Genomic DNA, 21,485 nt, shown 5'->3' on the forward strand with positions numbered 1-21,485 from the left:
CTTTCAGCACAACCTGAAAAATTTTTGACGGATAATCCTCTGAACAAGAAGAAAATGAGTGCTAGACAAACACCGAACGAGTTTTTGAAGCAAATCATTGGTCGCCCGGTCGTAGTGAAACTCAATAATGGAGTGGATTATCGAGGTGATAATCCATAAAACGCATGGTCTCAAGACTAACTTTCTATTGACATTTTCTTTTTCTAATCTTAGGAGTATTGGCGTGCTTGGATGGTTACATGAATATTGCCCTCGAACAAACTGAGGAATACAGCAATGGCCAATTAAAGAACAAATATGGTGATGCTTTTATTCGTGGAAACAATGTACTCTTCATCAGCACACAGAAACGAAGAAATTGATGGATGCTGTATCTGATAATATATTTTTTTTTGCCCTTTATAAAGTTTCTTTCCTTTTTTGAAGATTATGATATAGTGCCAAAAAAGTGTGGTTCAGACATACATTTTTATTTGGAACATTTAGAGTATGGTAAAGAGAATTATTTACTGATTATTGTAACAAACAGGACAGAAAAATTGGCACATCTTGTTGTTGCTTTCACAATCCTTTAAAGCTTCCATGATTTTGAGATGAATGATGAAAGTGTGATAGCTGTGAAGTCTATATCTATTATAACAAGTCTATGTGTAAAGGGTGATGATGATATCTGGTACAACATGATAATGACAAATAGTTTTTAGCTTTGAGGTTGAAGTAGCATGAACAAGTAGCCTTCTATGACATTCTGTGCTGTAAACAAAGATCAAAATTAGAAGATCTTTAGAAATAAGAATGACAATTTTTTTTGCTTTCCAAACCTTCCTTGCTGGCGCGTTTCAGGGCGATACTCAGGGCAGAATCATCGTTGAGGTTAGTCATCGTTATACTACTGCTGTCACGCAAGTAGTAACGACAGTCGGCTCGCCAATGGGTCCATGTTGATTTTGTTTGTCTTTCTTTCGGTAGAATGGGCGAGAGGGTCGTCTTGGGAGCCGGAATTCTCTTTGCCATGTCGGGAATTATATCCATGTATCCTTACGGTGGTCCCTTATCGCCTTTGAAATTCATCAATGAAACGGTCCAAGGTATTTGAATATTAATTCAATTGTTTAATTGGATGGAACATGAATCTTTCGGTTTCAGAGGTGACGACCGTCAGCTTCTCTTCGATGGAATATTCGAGCAGCGATGATTTGCCTAGTTGTTACAACGCCTCTTTAGCATTGACTGACGGTGACTAGTGAAATTTCATGAAAAAAAATAATTTAAATATTCACCTAAACGATTGGTATGTGTGTGTGGGGGGGGGGAGAAGGAGCTGGATGTCCTGTCGATAAACAGCCTTGGTGTTGCGAAACACCGGCCATTCATCCTGAACAGCTGATTGTCGGTTACCTCTTCATATTCACCGGAGTTCCACTCGCCATTATGATGTGTAGCGTCATTTTTAGCAAAGTTCTCGGTCCCTATCCGCAGGTATCAACATATTCATTATTGAACAACTGAATTTTTTTTAGAAAAATGAATCAACTTATAAAACAGGGCACTTGGACGGGTCTTTTAGGCGCTGGAACTGCTGTGGCACGCATATTATGTCCGCTTTGCGTCACCAGTTTGTACGCTGCGTGGGGAATGCTGGCCACTTGCGCTTTCATGACCACCGTCATGTCCGTCGTCCTCGTCATCTTCGCCACGTCGTACGGCCGCCTCGTGCCGTACCGACACGCCACGTAATTCTCCGAATTGGTCCTAAAATGGTTTTGAATTAGTCGAATTTGCTCCATCAAACGGATTCAAAATCAATTGTTTAAAAGTATTTGACTTGTATAGGCAATAACGATACTATCTAATCTTATGCAAATGAAGTTGGTTTTATCTGGACGCTTATCAGACGCTAGCGTTTTTTTCTTTTCGACTACGCTAAAAACAAATGTTGAAATAAATGCGTTAAAATGCAGTGCGTCGATGCAAATGATTGCGAAATTTCTTTGACGACTTCCGGTGGGTGTTGAGCCGGAAAAGAGATTCGAAAATCCGTTCGACAAACAACTTCAATTGCCAAATTTGGCTGAAATACTTGCTCCCGTTGATTAAATCAAATGTTCTAACAATGGAAGAAACAACAAAAGGCATTCTTTCTTTAATCGCCGTGATCATGGTTGGTCTCATTCTCATGACGGCCACTGGCCTCATTGTCTATTACGGATTCTGCCCAGTCAGTCAAACTACCGACAGTAGCGCCGCCACGTCTGCCTCAAAGTGCAACTGTCCTCAGCTACCGACATGTCCTCTTCGTGTCTACTGTCCCGTGGAACCAGCAGAGCCTTGTCCACCTCATCCACTGATGCCGGCCCCGGCCGACCCCAGCGCTTGCATCCCGCCTTGTTGCACGGAACAAAAGACGATCTCCCATTCGACCGATCGACCTGTGCTAGAAAAATGGACAGAAGAGCAACTGATGAATCAAACGGTCCTCGAATGGGTGATGACCTACCCGCCCAACTCGATGGGCCGTCTCAACGTGCTCACCCAGTTGATGGAACTCGGCGTGGAGCCTTACGTGCGTGCGATGAGCCGACGCAATTGCCAAGCGCCGTACAGGATGTGCACCATGTGCCATTCGGATCGTTACGAGTTCCTGCGCTGCGCCATGCGGACCAGGGTGACGGCCAACAAGCACGGCTACAAGTCGACTAATAAATTAAAGAAAATGAGTTGGGATTTCTTGAAAAATTACGCGGCCGACGCGTATTGGCATTCGCAGAAGTACGACAACCTGCTGACTCGCGATGATTACCAGCCTCTCAGCGACGCCTACCGGGCCTTTTGGTTCATCGGCAACGACGGCGGCCTCAGCGCCGAATGTTCTTGGTGTCGCGACGCTTTCGAACCGTCCGTCCACATGAATTGCATCCGCGATGGTTGGGGCAGCATCTAAAAATTGAGTTGATTTCATTCGCTATAAACTTGAGAATTGATTGACAATACAAAATCTTGACCGTTAAACATAAAAATGTGTTTCTTGTAACAATTCCGACTTAACGAGTCGAATTGAAATATGAAGGAAAAAAAATTAACTAAACAAGAGAAATCAATACTCGGCTTATTTATCTCTACGATCCTACTATGACTTGCGGCCAACGATAACGAGACTAGGCGTCTGAGATGGGGGGCACGAGAAGTCGATTTCGAAATAGATCGGTGACCATGTTACATATTTTAAGAGAACACGTTACATTGGGAAAACACACACGAAAATCGAACCAGACTTGCTCACTGATTGTCGACTTTTGCCTCATCGTCGATCTATCCCACAACCCAAAAAAAGATAAATCGATGACGTAAGGCGCATAGCGCGATGATTGGCATTTTTTTTTCTTCTTTCGGTTGGAAAGGTATGTTGTTTTCAGATGGCTTGTATAAGATCGAATAGTATCAGTGGGTTCCACTTTGGGATAATGGAAAACACACGAGGGTCAGGTAAAGAGAGTGGGGGGGCGGGGAGGGAACCTAAAAGGAAGGGGTGCACAATCGGCGCATCAGTTGACTGTGGACACTGACTCGATCTAGTTCACTAGTTCTCAGCTTTTGTGTAGTGATTCAATTACTCGTATAACATTCAATTGTGCTAATTAAAAATAAATAAATAAAAAGAAAAGAAATATCCAAGTGTGTTCAGTTGGATAAAGATGTTTAAACGGAACAAAAGTTACAAGCTCGAATCGATTTACGATCCGAAAAATGCCATTACGCAGAACTCGACCAAAGTTCAAAACGAAAACGGGTACGTATTTTTTAATGCAACTTAATAAAAAAAAAACAAAATAATAATCTTCACGATAATTCAATTGGGACTTACCCGACAGTGATGAAAAATCGCCGGAGGCATTCACCGTCCTGAAAGGAACTTTCAGCACAACCTGAAAAATTTTTGACGGATAATCCTCTGAACAAGAAGAAAATGAGTGCTAGACAAACACCGAACGAGTTTTTGAAGCAAATCATTGGTCGCCCGGTCGTAGTGAAACTCAATAATGGAGTGGATTATCGAGGTGATAATCCATAAAACGCATGGTCTCAAGACTAACTTTCTATTGACATTTTCTTTTTCTAATCTTAGGAGTATTGGCGTGCTTGGATGGTTACATGAATATTGCCCTCGAACAAACTGAGGAATACAGCAATGGCCAATTAAAGAACAAATATGGTGATGCTTTTATTCGTGGAAACAATGTACTCTTCATCAGCACACAGAAACGAAGAAATTGATGGATGCTGTATCTGATAATATATTTTTTTTTGCCCTTTATAAAGTTTCTTTCCTTTTTTTGAAGATTATGATATAGTGCCAAAAAAGTGTGGTTCAGACATACATTTTTATTTGGAACATTTAGAGTATGGTAAAGAGAATTATTTACTGATTATTGTAACAAACAGGACAGAAAAATTGGCACATCTTGTTGTTGCTTTCACAATCCTTTAAAGCTTCCATGATTTTGAGATGAATGATGAAAGTGTGATAGCTGTGAAGTCTATATCTATTATAACAAGTCTATGTGTAAAGGGTGATGATGATATCTGGTACAACATGATAATGACAAATAGTTTTTAGCTTTGAGGTTGAAGTAGCATGAACAAGTAGCCTTCTATGACATTCTGTGCTGTAAACAAAGATCAAAATTAGAAGATCTTTAGAAATAAGAATGACAATTTTTTTTGCTTTCCAAACCTTCCTTGCTGGCGCGTTTCAGGGCGATACTCAGGGCAGAATCATCGTTGAGGTTAGTCATCGTTATATCCCCACCGTTATTCAGCAGCTCGTTGAGAGCATGTGGATGATTACCATGGGCGGCAAACATCATTGGGGTATTGGAATTCTGAGTACGAAAAAAAAAGGAAGATTTGATTTACAGTGACACCATGTCCTCATCTCCTCAATCTACGTAGATGTCCATACGTCATCGATCTCATTGACGGAAGCTCCGGCTCCAATCAACAGCCTGATTATGTCCGTATGTCCACCAGCTGCAGCCAGATGGATAGCAGTTTCACCGTCTGGGCCTTTAATGGAATGGAGAGCTCCAGCTTTAAGTAACAGGGCGGCTGTTGGAACTTGGCCGTACGCTGAAGACCACATTAGCGGCGTTAGGCCTCTCTCATCCAAACCATTAATGTCATTTGTACCTTTTTGTGGAGAAATAAAGAAATTAATAGATCTCATTCAATGCAGGTTGCTAGAAGTAGAAACTCTTATTAAACAATTACCAGCATCTATATCTGCTTTAGTAATTTCACCTTTCCCAGCACGCTGGTGAAAGCTCAGCTGCACAGGATTGACAACAACTGCTTCAGTCTGGACATTTCCTCTCTGGAGATTGGTGAGAACTGTTCTGGGCTGGTATTTAAGGTTTAAACAAAAACCACCACTGAAAGGTCTGATATCTGTGTATTTAGTTACCCGATACGGGAGAAATGCACTCTTGTGTTCTCCATCATCAAAGTTGCTCTCATAGGCCAAGGCTGCAAACTTCAGACCTGGCTGCTTCTGTCGATCACATCTTCTCCTACCACTTTCTCCTTTTTGATGTGATCCACTGGGATCGAAATCACTTTCTGAAGATGCTTCAGTAGGTTCACTCTTGGTGGAATCACCTGGTGGCATGATAACAATAAACGTACAAAATGCAAACGAAGAAGTATAAATTCTTGTATCAATAATCTTACCACTACATTGCCGGAGTTTTCTGACTCTTTTGGAAGAAGAATTGGATGAGGATCCACCTACATCCATTTCGTTCCCAAAACAAACACACTTCCTTATAGTTATGTTTTATGTAATTGCGTATATTTTCTCCTTTGACACGCAAATGCTCAATTCGCAATGTTGTTTGTTGTTGTGATTATGATTAGTTACTAGATAGTCCCGGTAGATGGGCTGAATCGAAATGGCATCTTTTTTCCACGGGAATAAACTGTAAAATTGACAACAGAGGCGTGATGTGAACACAAAAGAGTCTCGTCAACGACAAAAGGTTTTTGCACGCTCGACAAATTGTAGATGAAGGACAGAAGTGACTCATTGACTGGCAGCAGCGGCTTAGCAGTCAAATCACAAATTCATCCTCTTCCCTCAAGCCTCTGTACCAATTACCATAACACAACCGCGAACGCAACGGCCCCCATTTGAATAGATGTAAAAGAAAGAGAGAAAAAAAAAAGTAAAAGTTTTTCGGCACAACAGCTGCATAAACTAACAATGGGGATACCCATAGATCGGGTGCTGCTGGTGACGCATGTGGACACATTCCTTTCAGCGAGAATGCCAATTTCAACTGTGCTCACACTAAAGTCTGAACCTTGTTTGGCATGTAAACAAAACAGGGACGTTTGTTTTACATATGTGTATACACAAAGAGGAAAACCTAAACCAGCTGCTGTCTAATCTCGGATCACAAAATAACGTTTCAGCCATAATGGAAACCTCAGAATGTAACTTGAATGTAGATGTAGAAATTTTGTACGACATCCGGAGTTTCTGAAGTTGTCATCGTTGGAGTGCAAAAATGAAAAACGCCGGAAGGGGGGTACTCCAGACATGCGCTAAGCAGAACATGGAACCTGATTAAAGGACTAAACAGAATTTTGATTGCTGCGATAGACTTCGCTAGAAAGTTCATTCTGTCAAAAACAGTTAAACGGCTGACGAATTTTGTTGTTGCCCTGCTTCAGTTTAAACATTTAAAAATCATCACCTCATTTGGATACTTCCGCAAAAGAGATTCCACCGTACAGGATCGATCTCGATCCCCCTTTGCAACGATGCCAGATAAATAATTTGTGGCTGCGCTTTTTATCTAAATGTACACAAATGTTTTTCTATGTGTTTAAATTCGACGAAACTTAGCTAAAAATTGCATTTTATAGTTTATTTTATCGATCGGCAGCTGCGTATAGTACTTCGAAATCATTACGCTGCTGTTGTTTGTAACGAGTCCCAAAATAAACGGAGAGCGCATTCTGTTGGTTCCACTAGCAGACCCTATAGTAGTACGTATATCGGTGAATATATTGCCCAGCGATCGATTCCCTCTCGTTTACCCAAGCACACACATCGACCACCACGAACGGGGGAAGAAAGATATAATGTATATAAGGGCACCCAGCAACGCCCAGCCACTCCCATTGCCGCGCGCGTACTGCGCTCGACGAGCAGCGCGCAACCGAAGAATAGGAAGGCATGTGCTTGGAAAAGGGATGACAAGCGTTCAAGAGACACACACGTATATATGTAGTCAAAAAGTGTAGACTCCCCACAGAAAATATCGCAGTTGGTTCCGGTGACCGTCGCATCTCCGGCTCTTCTCTGCTTTTTCTTTCAAAAAAATTCCTACAGGAAAAAGAAGAAGTGCTGCATGCCATAATTTCGTCGGTTCTAAGTCGGTGCGTAAGGGAGTAGTGCGACTTTAGTGCGCTATCCCGATTATTTTCAAACAAATTTGGTTCATCGAGAGCAACCAGTAAACAAATAAAATAAAATAAAACGAAAAAAAACAGAAGAGAGAATTCGATTGCGAAGAAAAAGCGCTCAACACTTTTGATTCGAGTGATCCACTGAGCAGCGTGTATAATTAAAGATACACAAAAAAACCAGACACAGACGATATGATTTGTCATCGGTGGTTGATTGTGTTGGCCGTAGCGCTGACCAGTCCTTCGTCACGAGGTCTCATCCATCCAAAGTCCATGTCCAATTTGTACTCGTCATCCGATAATAATCGCAGCAACAACGATGACGGTGCAGCCAACTCTCAGTCGCTGACATCTGACGCGGAGGCTGAAGCGCTAGCCCTCCAGTCCGAAACAGCCGATAACACCATCCAGCAACCGGACCAACGCTGGATCAAACCATCCCCGAAAGGTTTGAATTTGTCTTTCAAATATACGTACACATCCAGCGCTTATAACATATGTGACAAATAAAAAGCATTAAATCACAAATGAGATTTAACGAATTACATTTGCTATCACTCATAAACGACTTTGCACTTTTTAATGGGATGCATACGCAATCCTGTTGCGAATGTGACTGCCGGGTGTAAGCAACAAGCGCGTCCATAATAAATGACAGGAGGGGGGGTACACAACGAGAAGATGAGCGAAGAGATGATGATGCCGCGGCGCGTATAGAATGAAAAACAGGACTTTCCACTCACGGGGATTTGCCGTATTATGTATACTTGATGCGGATAGATGGATCGAATCTGCACGTTGCCGAGTAGAATGGATCGAGGCACAAGTTCATTTTTTTGTTTTGTTTTGTTTTGTTTGTTTTTTTTTACTGTCATTTTACGGCCATGACTATACGCGTTATGCTAGAGAATTTAAAATCGCGTTGAATCATAGCCATCATTACATAAACAATGAAAATAAATGCATTTCATTTTTGTAATGAAGCGAGTTTTCTGATTGACAAAGTCGTCTTCTTCTCAAATATGAAAATTGCGCTGTCATAGAAATCCCTTAGATTTATGTACGGAGCTCTTCTTCCATAAAATCCTTCAAATATTCAAAACGCTGCAGACTATAAGACGCGATGATGGTTCACATCGATTTTCACGTAGGCGCCACAACAGCAACTGACTCTGTGTCGCTATACGTATAGTCTACTTACGCATTTATTATTAATCGTAATCGTCCGCTGCCTCAATTCTTTTCATCCATTACAAACCAATTTTCCTTTTTTTTTTACGTTATGCATCTTTTCTTTTGAAATATGAACGCTAATTCAGTTAAATAAATGAAAACGATACTTTGAAAAAGAAAAGGTTGGCTGTGTAAATTTGAACCAATGGCGGCTGGATCAAGGCTGCAGAATATGCATGAACGGCTCGGTCTATATATGATGAATTCAAAGTGACTGCGAAACATCACAAAGCGATGATAAGGCAAAAAGATGAAAGCCAACGACTTATTTATTTAGTGCACAAGGCCCTGCACGGCGGGCCGTGCCTACTCGTTTAATGCCAGCTTTTTCTATATAAAATATTATACGAAGGAGAGGCCAAAGCATAACTGCCATATATTTCTAATTTAACGGCGCGGGATGGTTTTTGTGCAGATGGGGATGTACTATAACTTAATACCATGGCCTCTTAAATATGACGATGATTTCGTGTAGCTTTTAATCGTAATATATTCAAATGATGTCGGTCGGCTAATGCTGCATCTATGGAAATGATCTAAATGCAAATATATATACTTGCCGTTCCAATTTTATGAATAGAGTCTATTACGTGTAAGTCTATGGAGAGATGTTTCCTTTTTTAATGCACCTTTCACTGCTGGAACAGTGTGGAAGGTGTTTTTTTTTTGTTTTTTTGTTTTGTTTTTTTAAATAGACCGTAAGAAAATCGTTAAATCTATTGGATTGATCCTACTTTAAATCCATCACGACGATCGATGTCTTGTGTCATTTGAACTTGATGACGCGATTGACCAGTTATGACGTGGCTTTGCACTATTGCTAAATAGATATCAACTTTGACCTATTACGTAATATCGACTACATAATTGCTTAGCGTAATACGAGAAAGTCACTCTGCATCATAACCCAGAAACTTTATAAACCTATGTGATGCAACCATAATTTTAATGACGACTTTCGCCTCATACATATAATTGATTTGCTGCGGGGGCTGCTTGTGAGTCACAAATGACGCAATAAAACTCATTTTGGCGAAAACCAGTTTTTCGTAAGATATAGATATTTCATTTTTCGAGAACGCTTTAAGTTGCCAAACAATCAAGACAAACAAACAAGTTGTCGGAGACGAATGCAATACAAATAGACCGACGACAACGTTTGCTCGCTTTATAGAAAACCCTTCGACAAACGAGGGACCAATCAGCAGCTTAGAAAAGTTTGCCTTCGAATGAGAACTTGGCCAGCCATGCTTGAGAAATCAACAAACATGGAACAGACGTCCAAAGCCTTGCTGTGGTCTTTCAAGATGCCACTGGCTCCAGCTGTCCTTCTTTTTATAGATATACTATATAGACTATATATATATTATACGTAGACTGCAGTATATATTTTAAAAAGATTCTTGTGCTGAGAAGAAACACGATCTGCACATTGTTTCTATATGGAACAAAAAATTCCAATGCTATAGCATGTAAAAGCTTGTAATAGTCCGTGGCGTGTCCCCGAGAAAAAGCTTCGTGAGAAACCATCCATATGCTTTTTGAACTCTTATGTGTCTAGTCGTCACATCTTTATTTTCTACATTTCGTATTATGAAAATGGGGAAATCTCTTTTAAATCAGAATAAATGGACGAGGTGTTGCTGCATAAGGTGGATTCCTTGTCTCTTTTTTTTTGTGTTCAGGGTAGAGGGAATGATATTAGCGACGCATTAGCTTAGATGTCTAGCGCATACTTTAAATGATTTGACCGCTAGGATTAAATAACAAACATAGTATTCGCGGATTTCTTTAAAATGCCGCCATTTGGAACCTGAATGTTTTTTTATTTCTCCATGTACGTTACTGTTCAAGTGGGAAATTGATGACGTTCACAGGTACGAGTCTATCTAGACTATTGAGGAATTAAAACACCAACGAAAAGATATGGCCTACGTCTATACGAACATTTTATCGATTCATGACATTCTGTGTGGATGGGGTAAAGAGGTCTTTGAGAACGAAACACTTGTATGTAGACCCTTTGCTGTGTGACACATCAATCTTTCTAGACTATATGTCCTAACACTTAACATTTGAACTGCGTACGCAATAGAAACAGACATCCGTAATGCGATTTAAAAAAATGTATATCAATTGAATTTTCGGAATTGATGTTTGTATTTCAACGATAATGACGTCTACATTTTGTGCAATTGAACAACGTATATAGCTCTGCGACTGGGCGATAAATGTTCGCAAACGGAAGACTGCAGCTTGGTGACTCATTCGCATTGCGACACGGAAAAGGGCGGCGTCTGCGCCTGTACTCCCCAACACCCCGTCGAAGGTGGCACGTTATGCACACAAGGTAATTTCTCTGATAGATTCTATTCAGCACATATTCGCATATGCATCACTACATGATTTTCGATGACGCAATGCTATGCATCATTTTATTATTATTTTTTGTTTTCTATATACAACTAGATACGTTTACAAAGTATATGTTTTTTTTTATTATTATTTTGACCACTGCCGCAGTGGGTATAACCAGGATGAGATACCATCAGTCTGTCGTGTGTGTGTGTTTGTGTGTAGACAAAAGACTGGGATTGAGGTATCGCGTGACGTGGAAAATTCTTATTTTTTTAGACGCAAACTATTTTATATGTAACCGAGATTGTATGTTTATGTAGGTGTAGCCAGACTGGGTAAAGACAGGCAGTTGTTGGACGACTGACGAAACATTGAAACTCTATATTAACTGAATCAAAATTCAATTCTTGCAGACTTAAAAACTTCAAGTTTGTGGTAAGAATAAACAAACAAGCGACTAAAACTTGAATGTGGAAACAAACTGTGTATTTCTACTACGCAGGGAAACAAGAGACTTTTAGAAAAAAAACAAAAAAAAAACAATGACGAGCTAAACAGAAAACAAAAACAAAGGAGCCAAAGTGGCAATGAGAATTGAAGAAAAAGTTTTTTTTTTCTTTTTTTCATGGGACTTTGGGGAAAACGTCTATAAAGGTTGGTTTTGATAGGCTCTTTATAGCCGCCTCATTTGCTATATCCCCACTGCAATATCGACAAGTTTGACAATTAAAGGCGGGTGGGGTGATATATAAAAAGCACCAGTTTTTATGGGCCCTGTAGCAAACCCCCCTTCCCTCCCCCCCCATATAATACAAGCGCTCTTTTCCGCACGGGTAATTTACTGCGTTCCGCCAATGAGCAAGGTCGATCGATTGTCCATCGTAAACCGGGACGTGCTGTGCTGCCTTCTACACGGGCTTTTGTGCTGTGTATACTACACCATCAATAAAACAAATCAACACATTTTTGTATTTTTGTCCCGCCGTCCGATTCCGATCGTTCTTCGCCGACGTCTCTAAGCTCTAATCAAATGTAAGTTGGCGATTTATTTCATTCGAAATGGTCGGCCAAGTCCGTACGTGATTAAGACATGTCGATTCCTAATGAGCTTGTACATTTTATTGAGCATTTTGATTAGACGAAAGTGATATTATAGACTACCCTCTATTGAACTACGGCGTGGTGCAATGAAGGAAACTTATTATATAGTAGTAGTAGTATACCCGTGTAAGTATAGATGTCAATTATATATTATATACAAGTGGCTAAATGGCGCTCGCTCGTTCACTGTGTTTTCGCTCGACAACAAGATGAACCAACGTTGCAGTTCTTGAATGTCAGTGAATAATCTATACAGTGCTGTATGACAGCATGTGTGCGCGTAAACTTTTGCGGACATGGTGAAGCATTAGCACAAAACCCGGACCTTTTAAAGAATTCATTATAAGCTAGACTATATGTACTACTCGTCTCACTCTATGGTATACAGACGCATAATGTAACAGGGCCTCTCGTGTGATGCCATACGGTGCTCTGTATGTGTATATAGCCTACGCATGGAATAATAATGCTCCCACCGAAAATATAGTAAAGTGTGTAGTTTGACAGATGCGGTCTGAACGCTAATATCTACTTTGATAGCCTCGTAAGCCGAGCAGAAGGTATAATTATGGTGATGTAAGTTGTCGTGCTGCTGCTGTAGCTATACATGTTTAAATGTATACTGTATATACGTCTAACGCTGCAGGGAAATGTCTAGAAATAAGTTTTCAGCATAAAAAAAATGAAAGTTAATTCTTTTCGAATTCGGGGTTTGCTGTAAGATGTGGCGTGATATACTGTACCCTATATTTCTTTTTCATCTTTTTCGTAAGTATATACCTGACGATGGTGCTGTCTCTAAGAAGTCGGTTGGGACAATTAAACTTTGGCGCAGTCTTGATACGAGTCTTGCATGCATAAACCCAAACCCTCGAACACGAATCCACATAACAAACTGAAATGGGATCGTCATATTCTTCGTATTTTAATATTATGTAAGAAAAAATTGAATTGGTGGGGGAGTGAAACACCGGGAAAAGTTGAAATTTGTATGCAATTGTTTTGTGTCAACTGATTTAACATAATTCTTTTGAAAAATGTTTCTCGATGGCGGTATTGCGTAAATTTAGGGCGACAGTTGAACGACAGTTGCACGTTCAATGGCCAGTGCGTGGAGAGCGACCGCAACATGGAATGCCGCGATCACGTCTGCCAGTGCGCTTACGATTTTAAAGCCACTTTCTACATGGGAGGCAATATCGTCTGCACCAGTAAGTCCACAGCAGTTCTATTTCTTTTCCCCTAGCCATCTATTCTTTTCGCCTTTTCTCTTGGAGCAATAAAAAACAAAACTGCGACAATACTTCTGATCAAATATTGACGTGATGCGCTTGGCCAAACAGAAATAAGGAGCTCGTAAGCCTATCGACCATCGCATATTTATGTATAAGGGCACATAAAGTATGTAACGTAAAATTAAAAAAAAAAATATTTTTATTCTTTGTTGCTGATATAAAGAGATGTGACATCTCATAGATTTGCTATTCGTTTGGTACATGTGTGACAAAATGTATGTAAACGTGGCGGCCTGCACTGTTCACGAGGAGCTATGCGTTCGCCACATTCGTACATATAGCGAAAGAAAAAGTATTTTTTTCTTTTATAATGCACGACAGCAATAGACATACGCCCATACACGCCCTAATACAAATGGCTATGTATATAATAAACCTAGTCGGTACCACACGATCTATAGAATATGTAAATATGTGTTTTAAAATTTATCCGTGATGGATGTCGTGATGACCTGATATTCTGGTGACTAGTAGATGTCGCTATATTGTTGTGCACTATACTAAATATGATTTCTAGATATTATTCTCGAGATAGATAGTAAGACGGATTTTTTCTAGTGCCTGTGATCGTAGAAGGAACGTCGCTGTTTGGTGATGGACAGCAACGTCATATACAAAGAGGAGACACTATCCGCACGTGGGGATGCTGGTAGTCTATAGTATTTGATGAAATCTCAGTTAAGTATGTGTAACATCCATCTGGAATAGCTATGGACATGTAGCCTATACACGTGCGCAAAGGCAAACAAAAGAGAATATTCGGTGTAGAAAAATAGGATAAATAATGGATGTGGGCGAGGATGTTTGTAGAAACTAATGGACTCAGTTTTGTTGCCTTGCGTTGTTGTTGTTGCCTGTGCTAAAAGTGTGTGACTAATGTTTTCGTATATTAATTAATATTTGGAAAACACGCGCTAGACTTTGTGTGTTGAGTATCTCTGTAATCCAGCAGTTAAGAAAGAAACGTTTAATTACTAATCTATTGAATGTTTCTGAGACCTGTGATCAAAGCGCAATTCGATAAAAGAACTGCTCTTTAGTAGCAGCAAACTTTTGATTCGATGTCTCATGTTTTCGACAACTTCAAAGTTCCAAATTGTGGCCTACATTTAGCTGTTGCCGGTCTGAACCATAGAGCTCGATCTACGAATGGATGTATCGATCTACTACGAACAGAGAATCAAGTTCCTGTTGCTCATCTTGCGCTTTTCTTTCATAGTTATTTATGTGCTGATGCTGTTCGATCTATAGTTATAGCTCAAGATATCCGAAAATATAATCTGGCTGAGCAGTGGAAAAAAAAAAAGTTGGAATCTTTTCCTTTCCCTTGGCTCCCCCATAAGAAAGTTTTGCGGATATGTGGGCGCCCTTTTTTTTTTTTTTTGGAGTCAACTAGCCTAACAAAAAGCCAGTAATCGAAAGTAAATGTAGTTTCTAAAGTGAGATCACTAGATTTCAATTTTATTTATACAGTACACAGCTTGCACTGTATGATTTCACAACTTTGGGAGCGCTCGTCCGCACAATTATCGACTTGAAAAGGAGCTTTTCTTCCAACTATTGATGATGTTAAATAAACTCCTCGGAGTTCATTCAATGTGTGAAAAGTTGTGAATGTCTTGTGCCCCAACGCATCTTTTGAAGAAAACAGTTTTGCAGCCAAACTTTTATTTTATTTTTTTTATTGAGCAAAAAGAGAATTTTAGATTTAAAGGCTTTCTTTTTTAACAGTTCATTGTTCTCTTGGTAGATTATAACTTGATTATTGACTCCTCAGTGATGAATGTTGAACGTTGTCGACACGATGACTGCGTCGCTAATGAGCGTATATGTAGATGGATGGATGGTAGATGGTAATCACATAGTAACAGATGGAAATGTAAGTGTGAGTGCAGAAAGCGTTGAAAAATTCCGGGAAAATTCTATTGTGCACAGTCCTGTGTGCACAAGACACGTGTGAGAAAATAGGCAATTTGCATACAAATTGCTGATGTTGCTTGCGTAGAAGCGCTGAACCGAAAAAGACTTGGATTTCACTTTGCGTGTGCAAAATTCTAGGAATCTATACGACACACACATGTGAACACAAGAGACTCACGTTGCAGCCTTATATTTTGAGAGCCGTTGACGAACATTGGCTCTATAATATACACGGGTGTATAGAAGGAATAAAACTGTGTTTTTTTCTTATAAGTGAATGACAAGGGAAACCGGTGGGCATGACATCATGCAATTGAACCGATCGATACACTTTTTCTTGCATAGTGGTGGCTATATAGCCCAGGTGTCATTGACCTTTTGCTTCTTTGTGTGGCCCCTGTATATTTATTTAGTAGCTATAGGCTATCGCCGTGCAAACGGTGATGTGCCTGTTGGATCGGGAACAATGGCAACATCGAATGCTATCGATTTATGCTCATTTTATGTTACATTCTTCAGTTTGAAGGAGGGATGGTTACACAGTGGTTGCATGTTATCTAGAAATGTATATTAAGACACATTTATTAATATATGGATATAAGATTCGTTAGGTTTTTTTAAAAATAAATAACAATCAGATTTCAAAATTTAAAAAATGTGCAGTGCAGCTGAATGAGATTTCTCTTTTTAAACGTTGATTTCCTAATTTTATTTGACTTGTTTAGGTACATCGGTATCGGATGAAATGGGAACTTATATCAATCCGACCATGATTGGAGCTCTCAGCGGGTATGTTTTTATACACATACATTTTAATCAAATATTAAGAAACGGATTAAATCGTTGATCTCAGGTTGATTCTCATGTTCATCATCATGTGTGTCGTCCTCCGATTATTCAGCAAGTAAGTTTTTCCCTTTATTTATGTCATTTTTGATGTTGTTCGACGCAATCACGGGCGGATGTTACGCAATCACGGGCGGGTCCACGGCGTTTCCTTAAATTTAACCCTAACAGTAAAGGCTAACGAAGACCGTCGTCCCAGAATTCTTGAAAGATAAAAGGAATTAGAACGGTATGGCGGTCGTAGGAGGAAAAGAAAAAAGGCTCGTCGTTTGTTTTAGCCAAGTTAAGTCTGCGATTGAGGACGTCTCCTGACTCCAAACACACGCGGAGAGAGTTGTAATTTGTGTTACCAACGTCTTGGGTTAGAGAGAGCTGCTTCGGTGGGGTGGACTATATAGTTTGTCTTTCATTAGCGCACGCGGGAGCCGGGGGTATTTGCGTTGTTAGAACGGACGACCCTGTTTATTGTGTTGGCATCTGGGTATTACAAGTACAGGTGGCCAACGATTCTAGAGCAGGACGAAGGCGTATACGATTAGGCTCGTCTTCATTTTGAGGTGAATGTGGGTCAGGAAAATGATAAGCCGAGCTGGCCAATAAGGGCGCTTCTACATAAGACATAAGTTTTGAATCCGGCAACGAGTCGTAACAATATACATTTAATTGCTGTGCCTATACACGAAATCGGATTGGAATGGGATAAAGAGAAGTAATTGCTACAAGAACATGTATTACTATAATGTTAGACTACTGAATTCAATAAATCCATAAACGATGATCAAGTTTGAACTCACTGGTGGCTGCTGCCTATTTTTCATGTTCCTCTTTTGGAAATCGGCTCATTTCTTTAAGAGGTCATTACTGAAAATCTAGCTACACCCATTTTATTCGAAATAAATCCAGTCTTGATAGCAAAATATACAGGTTGCATATCGTGATTTCTCTTTAAGTCAAACAAAAACCAGTGATGTAATTGAATTTGAACCGTTCTTTCAAAAAGGGCCAGGTGGAGAGAGAACCGCACCATTTTCAACACGCCAAATCCGCGTTTAGCCAATGCATCACTTCTGAAAGAAGTCACTTCTAAACAGCAAGTGGCAGGAAGTCGACGAAGCAGTTTGGCCAAAAGTGGCAGTCGACAGTCGTCCCTGATTTCGATTCCGCACGCCCATCTTGACGCTCCAGGTGATTTTCTTTGTGTCTTTTCTTTCGTCATGTAATACAGTAGCCTATATAGCTAAACGACATACATTTTTATGGCCATTTCAAATTTAAAAAAGAAATGGCCTTTAGCATCTATTTCTACGTGTCACCATACAAAGCGCTTTAGAAAACGAAAAATACGTTTTTACGTAAAAATGAACGGGAGGGTCGTAATTTCCCAGGAGGAAAATCCATCTGCTTGGCCCTTTTGTGTGGATGTCTACACACAGGAAACAATGGCACAATCTTAGGGCTACGTAGCACCAGCTGATGTCGTTTTCAAATTTATTTTTAAAACATTATATAGACTGTAGTAATACGTGCGCAGTATCAGTCGCATTCATTTTAAGTGTCCTCAAATTTATGGGCCCAATGAATCACTTCGTTGGTATACGCATGTCCTTTAGCATTGTGTGTTTGCAGTCGGAGCTATATAGACGAGTTCGAATAAAAATGAACAAGTGGGATGTTTTTTTGTGTACATTTCTCCGTGCTGTGCGTCAGTAACAGCGGAATCAATACTACTCATACCATCGGACAGTCTAATGCCAGTGCATTTCAGTTATTATGTGGGTGCTTGTGCCCTGCCGTAGACTATTATTCGTGTTCGGTAATGAGTGGTCACATAAAGGGACCGGCAGTAGTTCCTTATTGTAGTAATCATATTCTGTTAGTCTTGTTGGTCATCCATTGCCAGTTCCTATCAAAACAAAGAAATGTTGACTGACGTAGTAGATTATTGCCCCTTTTAGTTCACATGAACAATAACAGATTTTTAGTTCTATTCCTTTGCGATAGATGCATTTCAATGCTTCAATATATATCTCGTGAATTGCCATGACGTGATGATAGTTGACTGTAGACATGGCTGCTGATTATCGGCTAACAATGCAATGAAAGTATAGAATAATTTTTTTTAAGTGCGCCCTGATTGAGATGGTGATCTTCAAATGCCAGAATTCTTGGCCTCTCTGTTATAAGTAGCCTAAAGATTATCATCTGACAGATCCATTTTTACGTGTGACAGTAGAAGGACGACGAAGCGATTGGATCGTGAAACGACGTGTCAAATCAAACCTAGTCTAATGTCTCTTGCTTAAGCATTACGCATCGCCAAGTGCGAGTGTAATCTGCATCGACGACGAATCTTGATGAGGAAGTCCAAGTTATCGAGCGGGTGGACATTTCCCCGTCAGCCGTCCCCGAAACATTGAACCCATTCCACCTTCAAAAGCCCGTGTCTGTTATGGATTACAATAATACGTTGATGTAAAATAGTTTTTTGCACATAGAATTGCATTGCTCTAAACGATTAAAGACGTCACGTGAGACCGTGCTGTAGCCCCCGTATTATAGACCTTTTAAATAGATTCACAGCCTCAAGCAAAACGGCAAAGACCTTTACACAGGTTTTATTGATGCCTTCGAGAGGCATTAGTTTAGACCTTTGCCTGTCTGTGTTTTTCTGCTCGCTTACATATCGATCGTACGGCAACAACAACAACACGAGTCGGGTGCCAGGCGTAGGCCATCGGGGGAAAAGGTTTTATACACACATATATATATACTACGTAGGATGCTATAGCAAATAAATACAGCAACGCCAAACACTATATATAACTGTATAGTATTCGTCTGTATACATGCTCTAGTGCTCATGCTATATAACAATATATAGAGCTAGGTATATTCTGTAGATATAAAGTGGGTTTTGTACGCATAGCATCAGAGTGTTTCACGCTGATGGGTTTCAGTCCTGATGGGAAATCCTGGTCACTGCTGGCACACACTTTGCCCTCTGTCTATTAAATATTTTTGTTTGTTTTTTTTACGTATAGATTTTCTGGTTAGGCCTATATGAAAAAGAAGGAGGGAAAATAGCCTATAAGGCATGGAATGGATGTTGTCGACACGTTACATTTGCTATTTACATAAACAAAAATAAATTTTGAATAAAAATGTTTTGTTTAATGGGTCAACATCCAGGAACGTCTCGTCGGCCTTCTTTGACGCGCTACGGACCTAACGTGACTACTGCTACGATCGCCACCAGCACTAACGATGGGGGCAATAGCAGCGCGTTCGCACAACCGTCTGAAAAGGAGAAGCTACTTGATCAACATCAAATATGCGTCCAAGTCGACGAGCAGGCCATTTCATCCGTCTGAACATTTAGAATTTAATTTCTTTCAAATAAAGCTATTGACTCGAATGGATAATAAAAACAAATTGATAGGATTGGTCATCAGCGGAATTTTGGTAATGGTTTTATTGATCGGATTCTTCGCAGTTATTTATGACCTTTACAATTCATCATTGTCGGATCATTTGAGACAAACACCCAAATAGAAATGTTTTTTTTCTTCATCATTTACTTCATTAATTCCCTTATGGAATGACAAATAAAAAAAAATAATAACACAAAAGTAAAGCCTATATATACAGCTTATAATTGCATTATTGTAATAATTAGGATTTTATATATGTATAGATAGTAACACATACAGCACTCTAAAGCAGAGCATACAGTGTACCAGGAGCCCATTCTATAATAATTAAATTTGTTGTACATTTCCCAAAATTGAATTATTTGAAAGGCCCCCGAAACGCCACTCGTGCTGCACTAAAAACAACTGTGTGCTGCGTGTACGCGCGCGCGTGTGTGTGTGTGTGTGTTGTGTTTGTGTATGCCACCAATCTGTGGGTTCATCTCATCAGCTCTATTGCCTTTCCAAATGATTTTCCCTCTCTTAATTGTATTAGCTCTGGTCTTTTTAGTATTCCTTTTTTTTTAAATTTCATTATGTAAGCTAGTGTATTTTCTTTAGTTATAATGGATTTAACGTTTTGTCTGGAATTGAATTGTATTCTGTTTCTTCGGGGCAGAGACAACTGTTTTGAAGTTTTTCCCATCATTGTCCATCGAAGAAGGAATTTTTCTTCATTCGCAAATGTAATATTGCTGTGTTTTGTTTATGTTTGACACTTTGTGAATTTCTTTATCTATTTATTCAAATGATAAAATTCACCCTTTTTTTTTTTTTGTATCTATCATATAGAGTCTTGTTTTAAATATTTGCCATCATCTGTTCTTGTCCAGTGACATAACTATTAAATTATTATTGGCAAAACTGTCTGTTTATTTAGATCTTGTTTATCATTAGGCGTAAAAACAATTGAATATTCCTGGCTGGACGAGATGACCCTGCATAAACATAAGAGTCATCCAAACAGTTGCGCTTTTGATATCACCAGTTGCCATTCAAGCTTTACATCCTTTTCTATATGTGCTCTATATTTTATATTCACAGTAAAAAACAAACATATAAAAAAAAAACATTCCCCTTGCTATTTCGTATACGATATAATTAGCTTTTGTTTGCCCTTTTAATCAAATTGTCTACGTATCAAAATATCAAATGTTCTTATCCTTTATATTTTTCATATTTTGTACTCTTTGTAATTTAACATGGCCCGATTAGTAACGCATTGTATTTCAATCTATCAAATTTTTTTTTCGTGTTGGTGTACATCGCTGTATATAAAAGAAGCACGTATATTACTGCCATTTGCATAAAACAATTATCTTTTGCTGATTTTACATTCATCACCGTCAATCATTCAAATTTTTCTTAAATAGAAGTAACGTTGATTTTCGCCCGCATAACGTGCACCACAAAGAATGCGAATCGCACTGATGCCCAGTTAAATCAATTGTTTGTTTTCTTGTTCTATTATTAATCTCTTCTCTATATACTGTCATCCCTCGCTGCTGCCTCAATAATTTCCCATCTACTAAATTTGTTCCTCTAGAATCTAAATAATAAAAATTCATTTTTTAAATTCAATGGACGTTCGATTTATGGACATGTCGAGGCTCATATATAGACGTAAAAAACGTGCCAATTCATGTTCTATCGTTGGCCATCTATTATATGGTTTGTATAGTGTGGTGCCAGTATATATAGCGGCGCTGTAGATGAGGTTGAAAGTCACGTAGGTCCGTAGTAGTCACGTCCTCATTACGTATAAATATTATATCCGCTGTGAGCAGGG

General features: G+C 39.4%; 4 protein-coding genes across 4 annotated transcripts; 3 read left to right on the forward strand and 1 right to left on the reverse strand.

The window, feature by feature from the left end:
- The first annotated feature begins 970 nt into the window (after window positions 1-970).
- On the forward strand, window positions 971-1,960 carry LOC123472371 (major facilitator superfamily domain-containing protein 8-like). Its single transcript, XM_045173778.1, has 4 exons — window positions 971-1,088; window positions 1,147-1,236; window positions 1,319-1,479; window positions 1,546-1,960. The coding sequence occupies exons 1-4, from the start codon at window positions 971-973 to the stop codon at window positions 1,735-1,737; spliced, it is 561 nt and encodes a 186-aa protein (XP_045029713.1). The 3' UTR covers window positions 1,738-1,960.
- A 153-nt stretch (window positions 1,961-2,113) lies between these two features.
- LOC123472370 lies at window positions 2,114-3,011 on the forward strand. The gene has a single exon (XM_045173777.1). The coding sequence runs from the start codon at window positions 2,114-2,116 to the stop codon at window positions 2,939-2,941; it is 828 nt and encodes a 275-aa protein (XP_045029712.1). The 3' UTR covers window positions 2,942-3,011.
- Window positions 3,012-4,360: 1,349 nt separating this feature from the next.
- Window positions 4,361-5,994, reverse strand: LOC116923567 (ankyrin repeat family A protein 2). The gene is made up of 6 exons (XM_032930062.2): window positions 5,728-5,994; window positions 5,462-5,655; window positions 5,269-5,398; window positions 4,961-5,187; window positions 4,733-4,880; window positions 4,361-4,664 (listed from the first exon to the last, which is right to left on the reverse strand). The coding sequence occupies exons 1-6, from the start codon at window positions 5,792-5,794 to the stop codon at window positions 4,612-4,614; spliced, it is 819 nt and encodes a 272-aa protein (XP_032785953.1). The 5' UTR covers window positions 5,795-5,994; the 3' UTR covers window positions 4,361-4,611.
- A 278-nt stretch (window positions 5,995-6,272) lies between these two features.
- LOC116923561 lies at window positions 6,273-21,277 on the forward strand. Its single transcript, XM_032930056.2, has 7 exons — window positions 6,273-7,921; window positions 10,919-11,056; window positions 13,236-13,376; window positions 16,106-16,169; window positions 16,234-16,284; window positions 17,227-17,411; window positions 19,416-21,277. Exons 1-7 carry the CDS (start codon window positions 7,666-7,668, stop codon window positions 19,595-19,597), a joined length of 1,017 nt encoding a protein of 338 aa, XP_032785947.2. The 5' UTR covers window positions 6,273-7,665; the 3' UTR covers window positions 19,598-21,277.
- Window positions 21,278-21,485: the final 208 nt, after the last annotated feature.

Source organism: Daphnia magna, linkage group LG5, assembly GCF_020631705.1.
Source record: "Daphnia magna isolate NIES linkage group LG5, ASM2063170v1.1, whole genome shotgun sequence".
Taxonomy (NCBI): domain Eukaryota; kingdom Metazoa; phylum Arthropoda; class Branchiopoda; order Diplostraca; family Daphniidae; genus Daphnia; species Daphnia magna.

What these genes read in the sequence shown, in the direction of transcription:
- LOC123472371 (XM_045173778.1), top strand. Translation starts at nt 971, where the DNA reads ATGGGCGAGAGGGTCGTCTTGGGAGCCGGAATTCTCTTTGCCATGTCG. An exon ending in CATCAATGAAACGGTCCAAG is followed by an intron (nt 1,089 to 1,146) that starts GTATTTGAATAT and finishes TTTCGGTTTCAG; the next exon opens with AGGTGACGACCGTCAGCTTC. An exon ending in TTCTCGGTCCCTATCCGCAG is followed by an intron (nt 1,480 to 1,545) that starts GTATCAACATAT and finishes CTTATAAAACAG; the next exon opens with GGCACTTGGACGGGTCTTTT.
- LOC123472370 (XM_045173777.1), top strand. Translation starts at nt 2,114, where the DNA reads ATGGAAGAAACAACAAAAGGCATTCTTTCTTTAATCGCCGTGATCATG.
- LOC116923567 (XM_032930062.2), bottom strand. Translation starts at nt 5,794, where the DNA reads ATGGATGTAGGTGGATCCTCATCCAATTCTTCTTCCAAAAGAGTCAGA. An exon ending in AAAACTCCGGCAATGTAGTG is followed by an intron (nt 5,656 to 5,727) that starts GTAAGATTATTG and finishes TCATGCCACCAG; the next exon opens with GTGATTCCACCAAGAGTGAA. An exon ending in TAAAGCAGATATAGATGCTG is followed by an intron (nt 5,188 to 5,268) that starts GTAATTGTTTAA and finishes CTCCACAAAAAG; the next exon opens with GTACAAATGACATTAATGGT.
- LOC116923561 (XM_032930056.2), top strand. Translation starts at nt 7,666, where the DNA reads ATGATTTGTCATCGGTGGTTGATTGTGTTGGCCGTAGCGCTGACCAGT. An exon ending in ATGATTGGAGCTCTCAGCGG is followed by an intron (nt 16,170 to 16,233) that starts GTATGTTTTTAT and finishes CGTTGATCTCAG; the next exon opens with GTTGATTCTCATGTTCATCA. An exon ending in GTCCTCCGATTATTCAGCAA is followed by an intron (nt 16,285 to 17,226) that starts GTAAGTTTTTCC and finishes TCTTTCAAAAAG; the next exon opens with GGCCAGGTGGAGAGAGAACC.